General features: G+C 40.4%; 2 protein-coding genes across 2 annotated transcripts; both read left to right on the top strand.

Annotated features, from left to right (window-relative positions):
- The first annotated feature begins 308 nt into the window (after window positions 1–308).
- dynll2b (dynein, light chain, LC8-type 2b) lies at window positions 309–2148 on the top strand. The gene is made up of 3 exons (XM_034098740.2): window positions 309–418; window positions 1108–1252; window positions 1356–2148. The coding sequence occupies exons 2-3, from the start codon at window positions 1121–1123 to the stop codon at window positions 1491–1493; spliced, it is 270 nt and encodes an 89-aa protein (XP_033954631.1). The 5' UTR covers window positions 309–418; window positions 1108–1120; the 3' UTR covers window positions 1494–2148.
- A 2380-nt stretch (window positions 2149–4528) lies between these two features.
- On the top strand, window positions 4529–17884 carry heatr6 (HEAT repeat containing 6). The gene is made up of 20 exons (XM_034099431.2): window positions 4529–4844; window positions 5625–5732; window positions 5839–5979; window positions 6066–6181; window positions 8260–8374; window positions 8541–8639; window positions 8760–8921; window positions 9012–9250; window positions 10264–10438; window positions 10807–11013; window positions 11314–11413; window positions 11730–12103; window positions 12189–12311; window positions 12460–12546; window positions 13555–13689; window positions 14372–14494; window positions 14587–14711; window positions 15149–15245; window positions 15992–16196; window positions 16540–17884. Exons 1-20 carry the CDS (start codon window positions 4542–4544, stop codon window positions 17109–17111), a joined length of 3606 nt encoding a protein of 1201 aa, XP_033955322.1. The 5' UTR covers window positions 4529–4541; the 3' UTR covers window positions 17112–17884.
- Window positions 17885–18423: the final 539 nt, after the last annotated feature.

Genomic DNA, 18423 nt, shown 5'->3' with positions numbered 1-18423 from the left:
GTTATACATTTGTTTAATGTTATTTTGTAGTAATATGCTTTAGGGTCTATTTTTAACTGGCCCGGGATTAATACATTAACAATAACCTCCCTTGATGGGCCGAAGAGATAAATGCCGGTTTAATGCAAGGTATCCAAATTAATGCAGAACGATATCGATTAACCTGATTGGATCAATCACTTTCTCTCAGGGAGGGGTTGAAGGGTTGAACACAATGCATTCTGGGTGGAAACAAAATGCGGGCACTGTCCGCAAGTGAAAAACGCCGTGACCAGGGTGAGGCTTTCCTGCAACCAATCAGAAAGCAGATGCGTCCTGAAGGGCGGGGCAGATACGCATGCTTTCTTTGCATAAATGAACGAAAAACAGTGCAGCTACCCTAAACGTACACCAAACAATTTACCTTCGCGGAGAGACGGTAAGAATAGCTGCATGTGTAAGAGGACGCTTCGCTTTGTGTATTGTTATTAAAACCTGTGCCCTCAGAGGGGAGAGGACTGAGCTTTCTCTTGATAGCATGCTAATATTGCCTGAGCCTCCTCTTGTGTTTGTCCTGAGAACCTGTATCTGAAAGCTCCTACCACCTTCTTTGAATTGTTGTTTGCAAATCTTACAATTTGAGTTGTTTTATAGATGGATATTTTTTTTATGTTTGAAGCAGGTAGTGGTGTTTTGAAAGGTTGATTCTCAAAACGGAATTCAATCAAAGTTGTAATGCTTTTAGCTGTACAGTCCAGATCCAGATATGTATGAATGTCATGTCAGCATCTACTGTTTTTATGGCTCTCTGATATGTGCAAGCAGAAACCATGGTGTGTCCCACAAACTCAATGTTCTGAAGTGTCTATAACGGCTCTAAGAATGATCCAGAACAACTCTTGAGTTTGGGGATCAAGATTCTTCCTCCAGTTATCTACCTATCCAGTTTATTGGTTTGTAAAATGTAAGAGTTAAGATGAGACTGGCAATTATCCAATGTAAATGGGATTTTATAGCTAGTGAGTGTTAGCTCTGATGTATAGGAAACAACAAGGCTCACTGTTGGCACTTGAACGAGTGAAAGTATGTGAAAAATGTCTCAACTTAATTTTTTTCCCTCTTTTGCAGCCAAAAAGCCAAAATGTCTGACAAAAAGGCAGTGATAAAGAATGCGGACATGCCTGATGAAATGCAGCAGGATGCAGTGGACTGTGCCATGCAGGCTATGGAAAAGTACAACATTGAGAAGGATATTGCTGCTTATGTCAAAAAGGTAACTTGGATCAATATCAAATGAGTAATACAAACATTTATTGAAACTGGTTGGGAATGGCCTTTAATCTTTGATATACTAATTGTCATTGTCCCCCCTGCAGGAGTTTGACAAGAAGTACAACCCCACATGGCATTGCATTGTTGGGAGGAACTTTGGCAGCTACGTGACTCACGAGACCAAGCATTTCATTTACTTCTACCTGGGCCAAGTGGCTATACTACTGTTCAAGTCAGGCTGAAATTCAAACATGCCCCCTTCGAAAACTACTTTTAATTCAGCCCTTACTAGTTCTGTGCAATGCTGTACATTCACAGACATGCCTACCTCCTGGTTTCCTGCTTAATTCAGTCTGTTATAGTTTGCCACCTATAACACTACCACCATAGGTGGATGGCGCTTAAGTCATGCCTGGCCTGGTGAAGTGTCGTTCATAGAAAATGCCAATTTAAAACTACTTTCCATTCCAGCGCTCGGTCAGCATTTTCACATCTGACTGAATCATGACTCCTAATTTCCGCTTATTATTTTTGCTGTGTATTGATGCACGGATGTTTTGTACATTGTTTCGTATGGATATGTTGTAAAATAACTTATTTTTCATGGAATTAAAAAGAGCAACAGAGTTTTTGTTGATGACTTTAATTTTCAGTATTGGCTGAGGTTGAATATAAATTCCAAGACTGTTGCTTACTAATAATAAAGACAACTACATGCCAAGAGATTTAAGGTTTTGTACATGCTTGAACATTCCTCTTTCCACTTCAGTTGTGAATCTTTACAATGTTAGTGCTGTATATCTCTTGAATGTAATTTAGTGTGCAGTCTGGTATTGTGATATGTTCAACAAGTTGAGCACAAAGCAACTTTGAAACAGTAAATTGGTTCAAAATGTGTATTCTGTCTATGCGTGCCTTGAATTTGCCTCACTTGCATTAACTAAGGTCGAATCTGATCACAATATTGTGAACCATGACTCTCACTTTTGTCTCAGCGGTACAAACAATGCAGATTTTCTTTGACATTGGTTCTTACAAAGTCCTGTTAAACAGTTTACAGATGCCTTGACTTATACATTTTAAAGTGTGTGTGCTCTTGACTCATTACATTTATCTGATATCTGCAGTGAATATGAAAGCTTAAACTACCTTAACTGCAATGAAAGAAGACTAAATCATGTTTATTGCATACATTATTTCTGTAGTTTATTTACTACAGCTCGGACTAGTGCTCCTGCGAGTTTCCAGTATTGGTCAAAGAAAAAAGTTATTTAGTGTTGTGCAATGGCTTTAAATAATATAATGTATCACTGTCCTGTGAGCAGCACTTATGTCTAAGTCAACTTGTTCTTGTTCGGCTCTGATTAAGCGGTCCTATTTTTATCTTTGTTACTAAGCATTTTCAGGCTGAGACAAAAGGGTTTTGTTGAAATTTCAGAACACAAATGAACACTTCATCATTCAGTTGATCAAAAACATTCAACATAAAGTGTGGAGATGCATCATGTTCACTGGGGGGGGGAATTATCATTTGAAATTAAAGCTGTGAGACGATTTTGTGGAGTAAAAGTTGCATAACGGGAATACATAATTGGGTCATTCCAGAATTGGAGGACAATTTAGACACCATTTTTGAAAAATGAACCTTTTATTTTATTTTTTTTTTTTATGTATTTAGGAAAGACGGATAATAAACCATCAAAAAAAGTGATTTGCCCAGCTAGGTATCAAATGTATATTTTCCAATGAAGAATTACCCCTGTTACTCTAATTATAGTAACAGGGTTGAAAATCAATGCTAATTTGAGCTTTAACCTCAGGAATTATTGCTAGATGTAGCATGTAATGCTACTTTCAAGGCAAGGACAAACTTGGATATCTAATGCAAGAAAGATAACTTTGAAATTAATATGCTTTATTCTGATAATATCAGTAACAGGGTTGAGTGGGTCAGAGTGCTACACTCTTTTAAGACTGAAAAGATTGTAAAAATATGAAAAATAAAAGAGAGGACTTAGTTTTGGTCTACCCATGGCACTAGCACATGGCTTGCTGATGTCACTTCCTGTGCCAATCTAAAAAGGTTTGGGTAACAGCAGCGCCAGGTAACAGGGTTGAACGCATGTTGAGGGACACACCTTCTGTGCAAAATTACTGTTATTTAAAATATGTTTATGATTTAACAAATTGATTTTACCATTACAAGAGACATATATCAATAGAATAATACCAAAACAAGTAAATAAAATCCCTATTTTAAATGTTATATTTGACATGCAAGTTGGTCACCAAGAAGCGGGGGAAAAAAACAAGAGAAAAATGCCATTTTAGGGGATGTTCGAGAGCTATTTGATCATTTAAATAATATTTTGAAACCACTTTTTCTACAACTTTATATACATTTTGTCTCAAGACAAATATGTTTAACACAACAAGTGCATGTTTTAGCATTTTGGGCATGTTTTATTAGATTTGTTGATATTCTTGATATTCTGGAATGACCCAATTACATTACTTAACTCAGTAATATTGAACCACAGGTTTCCAATTCCCACTAATGTGCCATTTGAAAACAACACGTGTATATATATACACGTGTTATATATATATATATATATATATATATATATATATCGTTTTTTAAAATAGCTTTTATGATGGTATATTTTTTGCTACGTATTTTTATTTCTGTGTCTCTGTATCCACCACTACGTTTAAACCTACTTGGTAATGAAACTGATTCTGAATCTCATTCTGATATATGTACAATAGGCAGTCGTTAAATAAATTACATAACGGCAGTTCATCTTAATTTAGTAGTGTAGTAGTAGTGTGTGATGCTTTCAACCCGATTTGCATTGCGCAGGATAGCTATGTACGGCAACCCAAGTAAGACATTTAACACGGCGGCGTTTCGTAAAGAAACAACTTAATTTCACGAATATTTGACTCCTTTAAGTGGGTTAAATTAATTCTTAGAATAAGTGAGAAATTGATTTAACTTCTATTTGACAGCTATCATACTGGAGACATATTTACTGTAAATGTATGCAATAATGGCATTAATCATTCATATCGAATTCTTAACTGTGAATGTCTTCCATTTTATGTTAACATTTGAAAGGTATTACTCAGGCCAAACTTTCTCTGTTGAGATTCCTGGGAAAAGGCAAATGACAAACAGTTTTTCATTAAAACGATGTCAACTGTCCTACTTGGGATGCCGTAAGTAGCAAATCGGGTCGGTCGTCAGACAGTCATTCGTCACATCGCTTCCGCGATCAAAAAAAATGGCGGCTCAGAGTGAGTCTTTAGCTACACCAGCATCTCTCATGAGTCGCAGTGATGTCCCTGACTTCCCCACGGTGGCTCTGTCCGCGGAGGCCGCCCCGTTCACCCCGCTGGGGACCAACGGCTGGCGGCTCGGCTCCTCGGCCGACGTGGAGAAGCAGTTTTCCCGCTGCGCAGCAAAGCTCCGAGCCCTACGAGCAGAATCAGGCAATCTAAAAGATGAGCTCAACTTGCTGTTCGACCAGCTGCTGTCCGAAAACTACAACAAAACCTTCGACCCCACTATCAACATCCCACCAGAGGTAACTCTTACTCACTTTGCTCCTAGTGTGCCTCAACTTTCGTGGGATACTGAAAACGTCCAACTACTGCAACTTAGGTAGCCATTCTTTCGATAGGAAAGTAGGACTCCCGATCAGAGGTGGGAGAATCCTCAGATCTTGTACTTAAGTAAAAGTACCAGAATGTAGGAATACTTTGTTACAAGAAAAAGTCCTGAATTTAAAATGTTACTAAAGTAAAAGCACATTCGCATCTAAATATACTTAAAGGACTAAAAGTAATCATTATGCACATTGTCCCATTTTGGAATCATATATTATATGTTTTTTGTATTCAAAAACATACTTACTCGAGTAAAGTACAAGCATCTCGAAATTGTACTTACGTACAGTAATATTAAATTAACTTGATTACTTTACAGTTTACACCACAGCTCCCTAGGAACCGACCCGAACCGACCAGTGTCACCCTGTCAACGCCATACACCCTAGCATCCACCTTGGCAACCTGACAAAACATAATGGGAAACATTCATTTCTCACTTCATCACCAAAATAATACTAATAATGCCAGTACAACTTGGAGAGATATTTTCTCTGTTCCATTTGCCATGTTCCACTGGAATAGCGTTGTAACTAACTGCAAACACGTTTTATGCCACCTGAATGTTATTATAAACGTTTGTCTTTTGTATCAAATTTCTACCTAAGTACAAATGAACATGTGTTAATCAGGATTATTTGTTTCTTTGCTTTTAAAGACCTTCTCGGTTGTGATGAGCCTCTTATTTCCCATTTCAGGACGTGTGCAATCTGCTGAAACATGTCAGCGGTCTTGTGCCGCTGAGTCAAGAACATTTAGTCGTCAAACTCTGCCAACTGGTACATCATCTGCTCAATCAGCTAAAGGTAACAACTAGCCTTAATTAACAGTAGACCTTATTCCTCTCTATGTAATCACCTGAAATGTACTGTACTTCTTCGTCCTACCTTCTCTTCTCACTGTTTATTTAAGGTAATAATGGACGAGCGAACGTTGAACGTGTTGGTAAATTACACCATTAATGCACTGAAGGTGTGCAGTACATGGACACACTCTGATGTCCTCCTTGCACTCTCCACAATAGTGTATGGAAACGGACCTCAGTGCCAACAGGTAGATATTTATACAAGCTTTGTCAAAGGGTATTCTAATGAATGATAATTACCTAATATTAACCTTGAAATTATTGTCATTTATAGCACCTCAGTGACTTGCTGGGTGAAGATGGAGTCCTTCTGCTGTATAGTTCTCCATCCCAGACAAATATGGAGTTACGCCGTGTTGCTCTTACCTGCATGGCCAACATCTTTTTCAGGTAGGCTTTCTCATTGTCTAGCTGTCCGGCTCTAATCTTGCTGGATTGGTTCACTCACACCGCTTTATTAGCATTTATTTTTGGATGCAGTTGGCGGCTGAAAAACTCTCACTATCACTATCTCCACTATGTTTACTAGCTGGTCTCAAATTGTGTACGGACAGCTGGTAAACATAGTGGAGCCTTTAGCAATGCTTTTAAAGGACAGATATTTCCATCAGGAGTTGGTAAAGATCAAAGACTGAGTTAAAGGTCCCATGACATGGCCATTTCTACTGATCATAATTCCATTGTTGAGGTCTACCACAATATATTTACATTTTTCAATGTTCCAAAATCACATTGGATTCTCATACAGCATCTCTGTATAGTATGTGTATTCACTCTCTGTCCTAAACGGCTTGTTGGAGCTCCTGCCCCCCCCCCCCCCCCCCTGCCTATGAGCCCTCTGTTCTGATTAGTCCACCACCGTTACAGCGGAACATCAGTGATTATGTGTTACCATGGCGTTAGCAACCAGAAAATGACACCAGTAATGACAAACCGATGAGAATGCTGCGTGGGGTCTGGGTGCCGTGATGGTGGGATGTTGTGGGACTCGCTGCTTCGGACAGTGTGAGCTGGATTACTGGGGTCGTTTCCTGGTTGCTGCGTGGGGTCTGAACGGGCTTTCAGGTGTTCAGAGCAGAGCTCCCTGTCGGAGCGGCAGAGCGTGATATGTATACTGAAAAGTTTTTCTGTCGCAATATTATCGTTGAGCTGGCTAACTAGCATACATTGTCACTATCTGCTAACGTTAGCTTTAGCCTTAGTTTTCTAATAGTTTTTTTCATAGGCTATAAACAGAGGTGGTATAAGTATAGATCTTGTTCTTGAGTAAAAGTAGAAGCACTCAGATCTTGTACTTGATTAAAAGTAGAAGTATTCAGATCTTGTACTTGAGTAGAAGTAGAAGTACTCAGGTTTGAGTCAAAGTAGAAGTACCAGAGTGTAGGAACAATCCTGCAATCAAAATATTCCTCAAATAAAAGTACAAAAGTATTATCATGAAAATATAGTTAAAGTAGCGACAGTAAAAGTAGAAGTACTCAGATCGTGTACTTGAGTAAAAGTAGAAGTACTCAGATCTTGTACTTGAGTAGAAGTACCAGAGTGTAGGAATACTCTGTTACAGTAAAAGTCCTGCATTCAAAATGTTCCTCAAGTAAAAGTAGAAAAGTATTCTCATCAAAATATAGTGAAAGTAGCGACAGTAAAAGTAGTCGTTGTGCAGATTGGTCAATTTCAGAATAATATATATGATATGTTTTATAATGATTGATCATGAAAGTGTTCTCAAAGCTGGTAAAGGTGCAGCTAGTTTGAATGACTTTGTATACTGCAGGGTAGCTTGTGGATTTACTCCAGGTGGAACTAAAGTCTGATTCAACACTTGATTATATTTCACATCATTCATCCAGATCTGTGAAGTAACTAAAAGGTATTAAATACATGTAGTGGAGTAGAAGTACACCATGTACCTCTGAACTGTAGAGGAGAAGAAGAACAAAGTAGCAAAACATTGAAATACTTAAATAAAGTACAAGTATCTCAAAATTGTACCCAAGTATAGTACTTGTTGAGTTTATGAACTTAGTTACTTTACACCAGTGGCTAATGGCTATACAGATAGAAAGACTAAGCCATGCAGAGGCATGAAAATACATTTTCAAAATGCTCAACAGTGCTGCCAAAATGATAAACTGACTGCTCCACAATTAAAATAAATGCTTTTATATATTTCTATTAGATGTGACTCTTTGGTGTTTCTGTTATTACTAACTGCTGCTTTAGTTGTTCTGACTGCTAAAATCATCTGTTATTCCTCATTTTAAAGCCGATATTCCGTGGGGTCGGGGGGCTCGGATCCTTGTCACCTTTTTCATACCTGATGAGTTTGCATCCCTGAATATGAATTTAAGGCTATGTCACATTTGCATTTAGAACTGTGTATGCTGCATCGAAGTGGCCAATGAAAATCTGTTATTGAAGTTTTAAAATTCTTGGTTGTTGTTCTTTCTGTGGTTGTATCTCTCCAGGTTCCCTGGTCAGCCACTGTTGGAGGATCAATACAGAATTATATCTTTCCAAGTTTTCCTGAAAACCCTGCATTCAACCAAACCGCCCAACACCGATGAGCTCTTCTACTGCATGGTACGTATCATTTGTTTGTTGCTGGCACCCCAGTGGTTGGCCTATTTGAGCGGGCAGCACATAAAAAATAACAATAAAGATTTGTTTGTTTTGTTGAACATTTTGGGGATAGAAATGCCTTTTTTCATTCCCATGACCCATGCCTTTTCATTTGTCCTCTGTGCAGGTCATCCAGGCAGCACTGAAAGGACTTCAGACTTGTCTCTCAGGCGGGAAGTGGAAGTTTGTCGGAGAGGAGCTTGGATCCGTACTGGCTGCGATAAAGGTACGCAGTTAAAGATGTTTTTACTGCTATTGCTTTTCGTTATTTAGTCTTTTTTCCTGCACAAACACACATGACAGTTATACATATATTGTAGTAATCATTTGTACATGTTTTCTGCAGAGGCTGATGTTTCAGGGGACACCAGGTGTGAGTCTTGAGTGGCCCGCTGTGCTTTACCCAGCAACTCTTCCTCAATACGAAGGAATCTCTGCATCAAAACCCTGTGAACCACCAAAACCCTGTGAACCAAAGGATGCCCCCGTGCCAGGCAGAACCTCAGCGGTAAGAAACGTTTTCTGTTTTTGTTTTGGTATACCGGTAAATCCTAATAAATCAAATCAGTCAATTCCTGTTTTTAATGTCTTTCTGTAGAATAAAAAGAAGAAATCCAGAGGAAAGGGGAAGAAGACAAGCAGTGATGAGAGCAGGGGTGATGATGGAGAGAAGGATGATGGAGAGTCACCTCAGAAAGCAGGGGGGAGAGAGGGAGGAAGAAGGGAAGGAGAGTGCTTGTCTAAACCCTCGGACCCATCTCTCTACCCATCCTGGAAGACAATCAGTTCTGACTCCGAGTTTTCCGACCCAGAAGGCAGTGCTCAGTGCAAATTAAGGTACTGACAGCCACTGCCCATGTCCGCCCTTTTGATACAAACATGCCCAGGGGGTCCGCGGGGTCTGAAAAAGTATTAAAAGTTGATGAATCAATTTAGCGAAAATGAAGGCTATTAAAAAGTATTAAACAGCATTTTCCAAGGTATTACATTTCGTAGCTTGTTTTCAATAAGTATATAAATGGTCCAAAGAGGTTGTATTCTACAGTCTGCCTGAATGTAATCATGGCGTAGGTGTGTAGTGTGATTCTGTGTAGTTTATTTATGGCATCCCGTTGGATTTGACGTCATCTGAACAGGACATCGCACGCTCACTGCTTGATAGCGCGCGAAGGTCCGTTTACGCCGGTCGTTAAACAACATCGTTATGGGGAAATGCAAGTCTGCGTCCAAATGGTTGGAAGATACAATACTGTATATAGTCAATGTGAGGTAAAGTGTAACCGGTTAAAACTCAAAGTGGCGATGAGGTCTTAAAATGTATGGAAAGGGTCTTAAAAGGTCTTACATTTGACTTCAGGATTCCTGCATACACCCTGATGCCTGTTTTATGCTTCTGTTTTTACTGAAAGTTATTGCATGCATTGTATTGCTACAAACATAAGACCTTTATTCTTTGTGTACATTTTGCAATTTATCCCCCATTTACTCATGCCCCTAGGTTCTGTATTTGCTCTAAGCTTCAACCGTTTTAGTCTCTCATCTTTAGGAAGAACATTTCAGAACAAAACCAGTGTCCCGTTCCTATTCAAAGCCATTTTTGGAACCCCTTCAGACTTCCACGTTCATAAAATTACTGTATCGCTTTTTCTATCCTACTTGCCAGACACCTCATTTGACATTAAGAGATGCACACACCCATGTACCTTTTGCATGTACATAGTCATATTTCCTAATATGTAAAGAACTTATGTCTAAAGGTTTGATTGTTTACAAAGTGGATGTTATTTTTCTTCCTCTGAATGCTGGCTGAACAAGTTAGAAATCATCCTTCATATTTTGTAATCTCCCAGGCTGTACCACAGTCGTGTGCGGCAGGGCGCGCTGCACTGTCTGCTCACGGTGGTGAAAGGTGTGGAGAAAAGGACTCTGTACGGGTACTGGTCCTCCTTCATCCCCGACTCTCCTATTGGGAGGCCCACTCCTCTCACCCTCTTTACGATCATACTGAAGGACCCCTCGCCGAAGGTAAAACTCCCTCACTCACTATGTCCCGCACACTGACACCCTCAGAGGCAAACACAAAGGAGACGGAGCCTTTGCTGTCAGCGCTCCTGGACTTTGGAACGAGCTGCCCGAGGAGATCAGGACTGCAATGTCTGTCAGCTCTTTTAAGTCACTTTTAAAAATTCGCTTTATTTGAGCGATTTTACTCTGTTTTTATGTGTATATGATGTTGTTTAGTTCACTTGCTCTCTGTGTATTTTTACGAGAAAGCACTTGTGTGTTATATATACATACGTTTATTATTATTATTATTATTATTATTATGATGTCCCAATTCTCTTGGCCATGTAAGACTATAGCATCTGTAATCCTAACCATCTTTCCTTCAGGTGCGTGCTTGTGCTCTCCCGGTGTTGTCGGCCATGCTGGATGGCTCCCGTCAGTTCCTGGCTGTGGCTGAGGACACTGCATCCCCTCGTACATCTTACACGCCTTTCTCCTTCTCGTTGGCAACCTCCGTCAGAGAACTGCACCGCGCTCTCAGTCTGGCTCTGCTGGCCGAGACTTCCCCTCAGACTCTTACGCAGGTCATAAAGGTACGACAAGACAACATGCACAGTGGATGAACTCTTTTCCTTCTTAAAGCTTTCATCCACTCTTATGGCTACTGTACAGTGTACAGTGTCTGAACGTTTTAAACCTTTTATAAGAATGATTACTTCGATACAATTGGTGGAATCTACTGCTCTGAACTTGGTGAACCAAACATTTGAATCTGTACTTAAAAATTACAGTTAAATTAAGCCTATTTTGACAACCACGGATGTCATACTGGAATCTGCTGGCCAAAAAGGAACAGGTTTCAGCCTCTTATCTCCATCTTTCCTATCTTTTAGTGTCTGGCGTACCTGGTGGCCAATGCTCCCTACCACCGTCTCAGACCGGGTCTGCTCAGCACGCTCTGGAAGCAGATGCGTCCCTATGTGCGCCACAGAGGTCTGTATTTCCTCGGTACACTCAGAAAAGTTATGCGTAAAGGAAAAAACGGAATATATCAAAAACAAAATGGTTTTAAATGTTGGTTTCATAATGCTGTTAGTATTTGTAAGCAGCTGTGACTGACACATCGATTTTTGATTAAGGGGCAGGTAAAATAAGTATTTTTTCTCCCTGCTCCTGTCCATCGTAGGCCACAAAAAACTAAAGTGTACATGTTTTGTTTTATAATAATTGCCATGAGTGGAATAAACTAATTAAAAAAACGGCACAGGTCAGTAACACAGGATTATTTTAATATGCTTTCTGTCTTTAGATGTGAATGTCCGCGTGTCCGTCCTGACCCTTTATGGGGCCCTGGTGACGACTCAGGCTCCTCTCCCGGAGGTGCAGCTCCTGCTCCGACAGCCGGAGAGCAGCAGCAGCGGTTCGTTTACTCCCCAAGACTCGGCTCTCAGCTGGAGACAAAGAGACGGCGTGTCCTCGCCCTCCCGCACACCAGTCAAATCCTCCGTGAGGAGCTCGAGCACTGCTCCACGCACCCCGAGTGAAGAGGACGCCACCGCGCCCTGGCTGCTGCAGCTGTGTATGTCTCTGGTGACTCAGCCCAGAGAGGACCAATCAGACAGCGACGGAACAGGAAGTGGAACTGCTTTAGAGCCCTCCCCTGTCCGACTGGAAGCTCTGCAGGTGACGGATAACGAATGAGACACAGAGTCACAAAAAACCCCTCAAACGGACATTTCTAAAATCTGAAGGTGTGGTTGTGTTTCAGGTCATGTCCTACCTGGTGCGCGGCTACTTCTCTCTAGCCCAGGCATGTCTGTGTGAGATTGGGCAGGTGAGTGCTCGCTGCCTCGGGGAGACGGACCCCTCCATACAGCTGCATGGAACAAAGGTAACACCCTCATAGTTACTCCATCAGAAATGACTTCATTATTGGCTGTGTCTCTTATCTGCATCAAATGGTTTATATAAGAATCTCCAAAATATTTATGAAATAACTGATCTGCTCGCTGATTTCTGTGCCATTGTCTTTTATTTAGTTACTCGAGGAGTTGGGGACAGGAATAATCCTGCAGTACAGATCAGAAAACAATGTGCCTGAGAACTTGAGGGTCTCCATGAGCCAAGTAAGTACAAATTGTTTTATATAGTATATATTTGAAGAGGTTTGACAAATAGTTGCTGTGGTGCCAGTCAAGATAGGCATGACAATTTTGAAAGTCAATGTCGAATCCCACAAAGGGTACATGTTACTTAAAGGGGAACCATAAAACACTTTACCCTCTTAACCAGTTCAACATTTATATCTTTATTTCACACATTTGAACAAATGTACAAACACAGGTATTTTAAATGCAGCAAAACATAATATATTCAACCAGACAGGCCCACTTAACTGATAGACAGGCCCACTTAATACGTGGCATGTATCAGCCGGCCGGCCCAAATTCTGTCCACCAGCCCAAGCCCAATTTTACCAGCCCAATGCAACCCAAACCAGCCCAATTGGGCTGGAAAACCGCACACCTGGCAACACTGCTGATGGAAGGGAAAGGGGGTGGTGGGTATTGTGATATCACTGATATGTGAAAGTGAAACTATCTGATAGATATAATATAGGTAGCCTATCAAAACGGCCTAGCGCCAGCCAGCCCCCCCACACACCCCACTCCCAGGGAGTAGCCGGAACACTTACAAATGTGGGCCGGTAGGATTTAGGCAAAAAACAATATATTTTTCTTTTCAAATCCGACCTGCCCTCCGGCCCACGCACAGCACCGGCCCACCGGGAAAACTCCGGTATTCCCAATGGCCAGTCCGCCCATGTATTCAACAGTTCAAATGATCCACTCATAATCAAAAACAATAATCCACATGACGTCTCAGTTTTAGTTCAGTTCAACAAACCCCCCCCCCCCCCTTAAAAGAAATAGAGATTACCAGCTATACTATACTGTACATGACTCCCACAGGTCTTCTTAAATTTGGAAATCGGAGGAGCAACATTAGGGCATTTATTTTTTGGGAAATATACACGGCTGCTTTAATTAATATTTTTGTAAATGTAATATTTTTGTGAAAATAACTGATATTTGGAAGTGTTTTGATTTCATACATATGTGGGCATGATATAGGTGATGCAGTTTTGGTCAGAAGTCTTGAGTGGTCCCCTGAACGGAGCTCTGCAGAGCGAGCAGCACCCCCCGCTGCAGAAGAGCGCCTGTGACACGCTGTCCTCCATCCTGCCGCAGGCCTTCGCTCAGTTGCCCGTGAGTTCTCCTCTGGCTTGATTTTTATTTTTTAAGGTACAATCCATAGTGTGGGAGCAATAACTTAAAAGTGGGGAATTTAGTTTGAATAGTAATTAAGTTTGTACTAGTTTCAATTTGTTTGTATGGGTAATGGTTTGTATTATTATAATGTATTTTTGGACGATCGCAATGGGTTGGTTTGTATGGGTCATATGGTTACCTTACGATTACTTTGGTTGTTAATTCAATTGTCTTTGTCCATATATATATTATATTATAGATCATATGTTTATATATCACTTATATTATAGCACCAGGAAAAGTGCTTTATAAATGTAATGTATTATTATTATATTATAGATAATATATTTATATATCACTTTTTCCATAAGCATATTCCGGTACTTGTGGGTTATCTGTCGCCACTTTTTAATAGCGTTTAGCTGGCTCCTCCACATGAACTTTTTAATTTCTCCAAATAACAAACATTAATCTTATTTTGGGGCAGTGGGTTAGGGTTATTTAGAGAGTCTGAAAAAAGTGACGACCTTTAACCCACAAGTACCCATTTTCCTCTTAAGTCTTAAATAATCCATGTCTTGAGTTTACTAAGATATTTTTTCCTCTCGCTTCAAAATGGAAGTCTTCTTTCCAATAGTGAAAAATCTCTCTTATAATTGCAATGCGATGTTGTTTTAAGGACAAGACGCAGCTGATGTGCATCACCGTGCTGCTGGGGCTGACGTACCGTGATAACTACCTGGTGAAGACGGCCGCCGTCAGGGCTCTGGGGGTCTACATCCTGTTCCCCTGTCTGAGAGAGGTACGAGTCAGACCTGCCACTGAACAAAATGAGTAACATCGGATCATTGCACACAAGGAGCTGTTATACAAGTTGTGATTCTCTCTGTTCAGGATGTGATGTTCGTGGCAGATACAGCAAACGCTATCCTCGCTGCCCTCGAGGATCATTCAACAAATGTCCGTGCGAAGGCTGCCTGGTCCCTGGGAAACCTCACAGACACACTGGTTGTTAATATGTAAGAAAAGTTCTGAGTGAATGGTAAATAAATAAAAAAATCTCATCTTGACAAGATTAAAATATGGATCTCTTATTGATCTTATAAAAAACAGAACCAGAATCAGAAACCGGTTTATTGCCAAGTAGGTTTACACATACGAGGAATTGCCTTAAAGAAACACAGTCAAAGAAGATCAATTGGAAGGAACGGACCAAAAAAATTAAACAAATATAAAAACTGTTAAGAATATAATATCGAAATATTATGTACCTGTAAAAATATGTGCAGTATTGGTATGAAGTGGAAAGACATGCAGATATAAGAGGAAGCTTTGTGTACAATGTGCAACATATCATCTTAATGTCAGAGAAGTTGTTTAGCTTGATTAAAAACCAGTATGATATAGTATTTTGAGATTTGTATTTTTAAAATCTGTCCATCTGTCTCTTTATCAGGGAGAGTGTAGGTGTGGACTTCCAGGAAGAGTTATCGGACATGCTGCTGCTCAAAATGCTGCAGGCAGCCAACCGAGCCTCAGCTGACAAAGACAGGGTGAGAGCGCTCACTCTTTACCGAGCAAGAGCAAGGCACACATTACATGTTCTCAATACTGTGGGCAATCCCCACAGGAGCAATTTGGGGTGAAGTGTCTTGTCCAGGGACACAACGACATGCTGTGGGGTTTGAACCTGTGATCCCCTGATCCGAACACCAACTCACTAGTCCACTGCGCCCCCCCCACACACCATTTCAGATTTTAGTCAGCTATGAAAAACTGTAGTTTTAGAATGGATCTGCTCAGAAAACAAAGACTGCTGTTTGGTCAAAGAGAGAAAGCAACTGTGTTTTGATCGTTTTTATGTTGTCAAAGAAAATCTCTTAAGCTTATATCAATCACAGACGTTATTACGGCCATTTTACCTATTCCAAAAAAACATGGATTTATATAAGCCAGAAGTGCACATTTCACAGTTTTAGAACTCTTTTATGCTGATCTCTATTAACATAAACTTGTTTTCTTAAAATATTTGTTTCTAATAGTTTTATTCTTAAAATGTATCTTCTTTGACTGTGTTTATGTATGCACCATAAACACCAAGGAAAATTCCTTGTGTGTGTAGACCTACTTGGGAATAAACCGGATTCTGATTCTGATAAATGAACATACACTTGCTTCGTTTAACTTATAGTTTGACTGATATGTTTTGATATTTCATGATCATCAATATCTGCACTTTAAAAAGACATCATTTTTCGAGTCTTCTTTTTGATTGGCTTTCACACTTGCTTCCTTCCAGGTGAAGTCTAACTCAGTGCGAGCGCTCGGGAATCTGCTTCATTTCCTGCGCGAGACTCAGCTGACCCGCTCTGCGTTCCAACAGCCGCTGGAAGACGCAGTGCGTGCTCTGGTTAAAACCGTCCAATCAGAGGCCACTATGAAGGTCAGGTGGAATGCCTGCTACGCCTTGGGGAATGCTTTCAGAAACCCAGCCCTGCCGCTCGGTAAGTGTCTGTCGCAGCACATTCAATTGCATTTCATTGAGAATTGGACAAAACGGTGTCATAAACTGTCTCTTTGACCACGCTCCAACCAAGATGAGGAACATATTTATGTTTGGCTTCATGAGGGTTCAAATATAAATGATCATTATTGTTTTGATTTCAAACTGAATTGTGAATTGCATGAAATGATGAGTTGTTATTTTGTTTGACTCCAGGAAGTGTGTGTGCGGACTCCAGGAAGAATAGCAAATGCTCATGCTAGTGCTAATGGGGATCCTCATAAAGAATAAGAACAGTTATAAGAGAGCCAATATAACAGTTTCTGTTTCTTTCTTCCTCTTAGACTCAGCCCCTTGGTCATGTGACGCGTTCTCCTCCCTCTGCCATGTTGTCACTTCCTGTAAGAACTTCAAGGTGCGGATCAAGTCTGCTGCTGCTCTAGCAATCCCTGCTAAGCGTGTCTGCTATGGCGACTCAGCGCGGTTCAGCTGTGTGTGGCGTTCCCTGGCCACAGCGCTCGAGAACAGCGAAGACACCAATGACTTCTTAGAGTTTCGCTACAGCGCCAGCCTGCGACACACACTCTCACAAGCCCTCCTACACCTGCTGAGTGTCAGTGAGCCGCAAGACATGGTCGGACTCGGGAAATCGCTGGCCGGGGAGGAGGGGGGGAGCATTAAAGAGCATCTGATCAAATATCTGAGAGCGGAGGAAGGAGGAGGAGAGGCGGCAGAGGGGGAGAAAGATGCCGCGGGGGACAGTTTCACCCCTCAGCAGAGAGTTGCAGGTGTGCAGCAGACCCTAGTCAGACTGAAGGAGCTGCAGGCTGAGGGAGAGGAGGGGAGAGGTAAAGAGCTGGTGGTTGACTTCCTGGAGGATTTGCTTAAGACCTGTGAAGAGCTGGGAAGAGTTTGATTTCTGAGATAACAAGGACTGCTCTCTCAAGTTGGACCGGCCAAACATGGAATCACTAACTAAATGTGGACTGGAAACAAAAATAAATAACCACAGTTGTTACAATGTGATCTTCGGCAGGGGGGGCGGGTACTGTAGGCTAGGGAAGGCTAAGCCTTCCCAAAGGAGGCGGGCAGCGTCAGGTAAAAAATGTGATTTAGCCTTCTCAAACCTGAGCCTCACGCTCATGATCTTAGGAATCCGCAATTAAGCGCAAGACTGTTTTGGAAAACCTATTTTCCTAATGTACATTTCAAGCTATTTGAAATGTTGCAGTGCCTTTTTATATCTCTTCATTTATCTAATTGCACTTGCACTCTTTATTTATTATAATGTGACATACAAAGACATGAAGTATATTTTTGAGAAGAAATTAATATACAAGTATTAATGATTTAATTCGTTTTTTTAGAGGCGAAATCAATTTGATTTGTGTTTCATTATTATGATATTTTCAAACGTAGACAGTTTTGTCTGATTACCTACCATGCAACGTGGTTCCAATTAACAAGAATTTCATTGTTTTATTATTAATCACATACATGTACATCTGCCACTTTGAAATATGTTTCTGTAAATGAAAAATAGTCTTAAACACCCATTGATTCCAACAATATTGCCGTTAATCTTTTCATCATCATGAAGTTCACTACATAGTCAATGTGAATATAGACATGGTGATGCTGACTGGACTAACCGACTGTATTTAATAAAAAACAATAAATATTGTGACTTCCCACAATCTGATTTTTTTTATACAAAGTAGGTGTCGATGTCTGAGAAATATTTGACCTGCTCTGTCTTCCAACATGATATTTTCCTGAAGTTGTCTTTTAACACTAAAGTGAGCAAGCACTTACCTACACATTTCACTATCTAACTTGAAATACTGTCAATTCATCTACCTATAACATCATAAGAAATAACATAACACTTATCTCAGATCTCCTATGGACAGAATTATATAAACATCCTGGTTGCTTTATATATCCTTTATTTAATCAGGTAAAATACTCATTGAGATTAAAATCTCTTTTCCAAGAGTGACCTGGCCAAGAGGGGCAGCATGTATGAAGTTACAACAGATAAAACACAGACATTGAAGGAAATATGGAGAAATGTGATTTTAACTTGTCAGAAAGGTTGTGGAAAAGATGTAAACTGAATAGAAACGAAATATTGCTGACAAAATGTCCAGAGAACAATATTAAACTCTCCATAAAAAGGAGGGGAAAGGCGAAGTACATCTAATTGTCAAAGTTCACGTAAATAA

This window comes from Pseudochaenichthys georgianus, chromosome 14 (genome assembly GCF_902827115.2).
Source record: "Pseudochaenichthys georgianus chromosome 14, fPseGeo1.2, whole genome shotgun sequence".
NCBI lineage: Eukaryota > Metazoa > Chordata > Actinopteri > Perciformes > Channichthyidae > Pseudochaenichthys > Pseudochaenichthys georgianus.
This window is presented reverse-complemented; position numbering and strand designations above follow the sequence as displayed.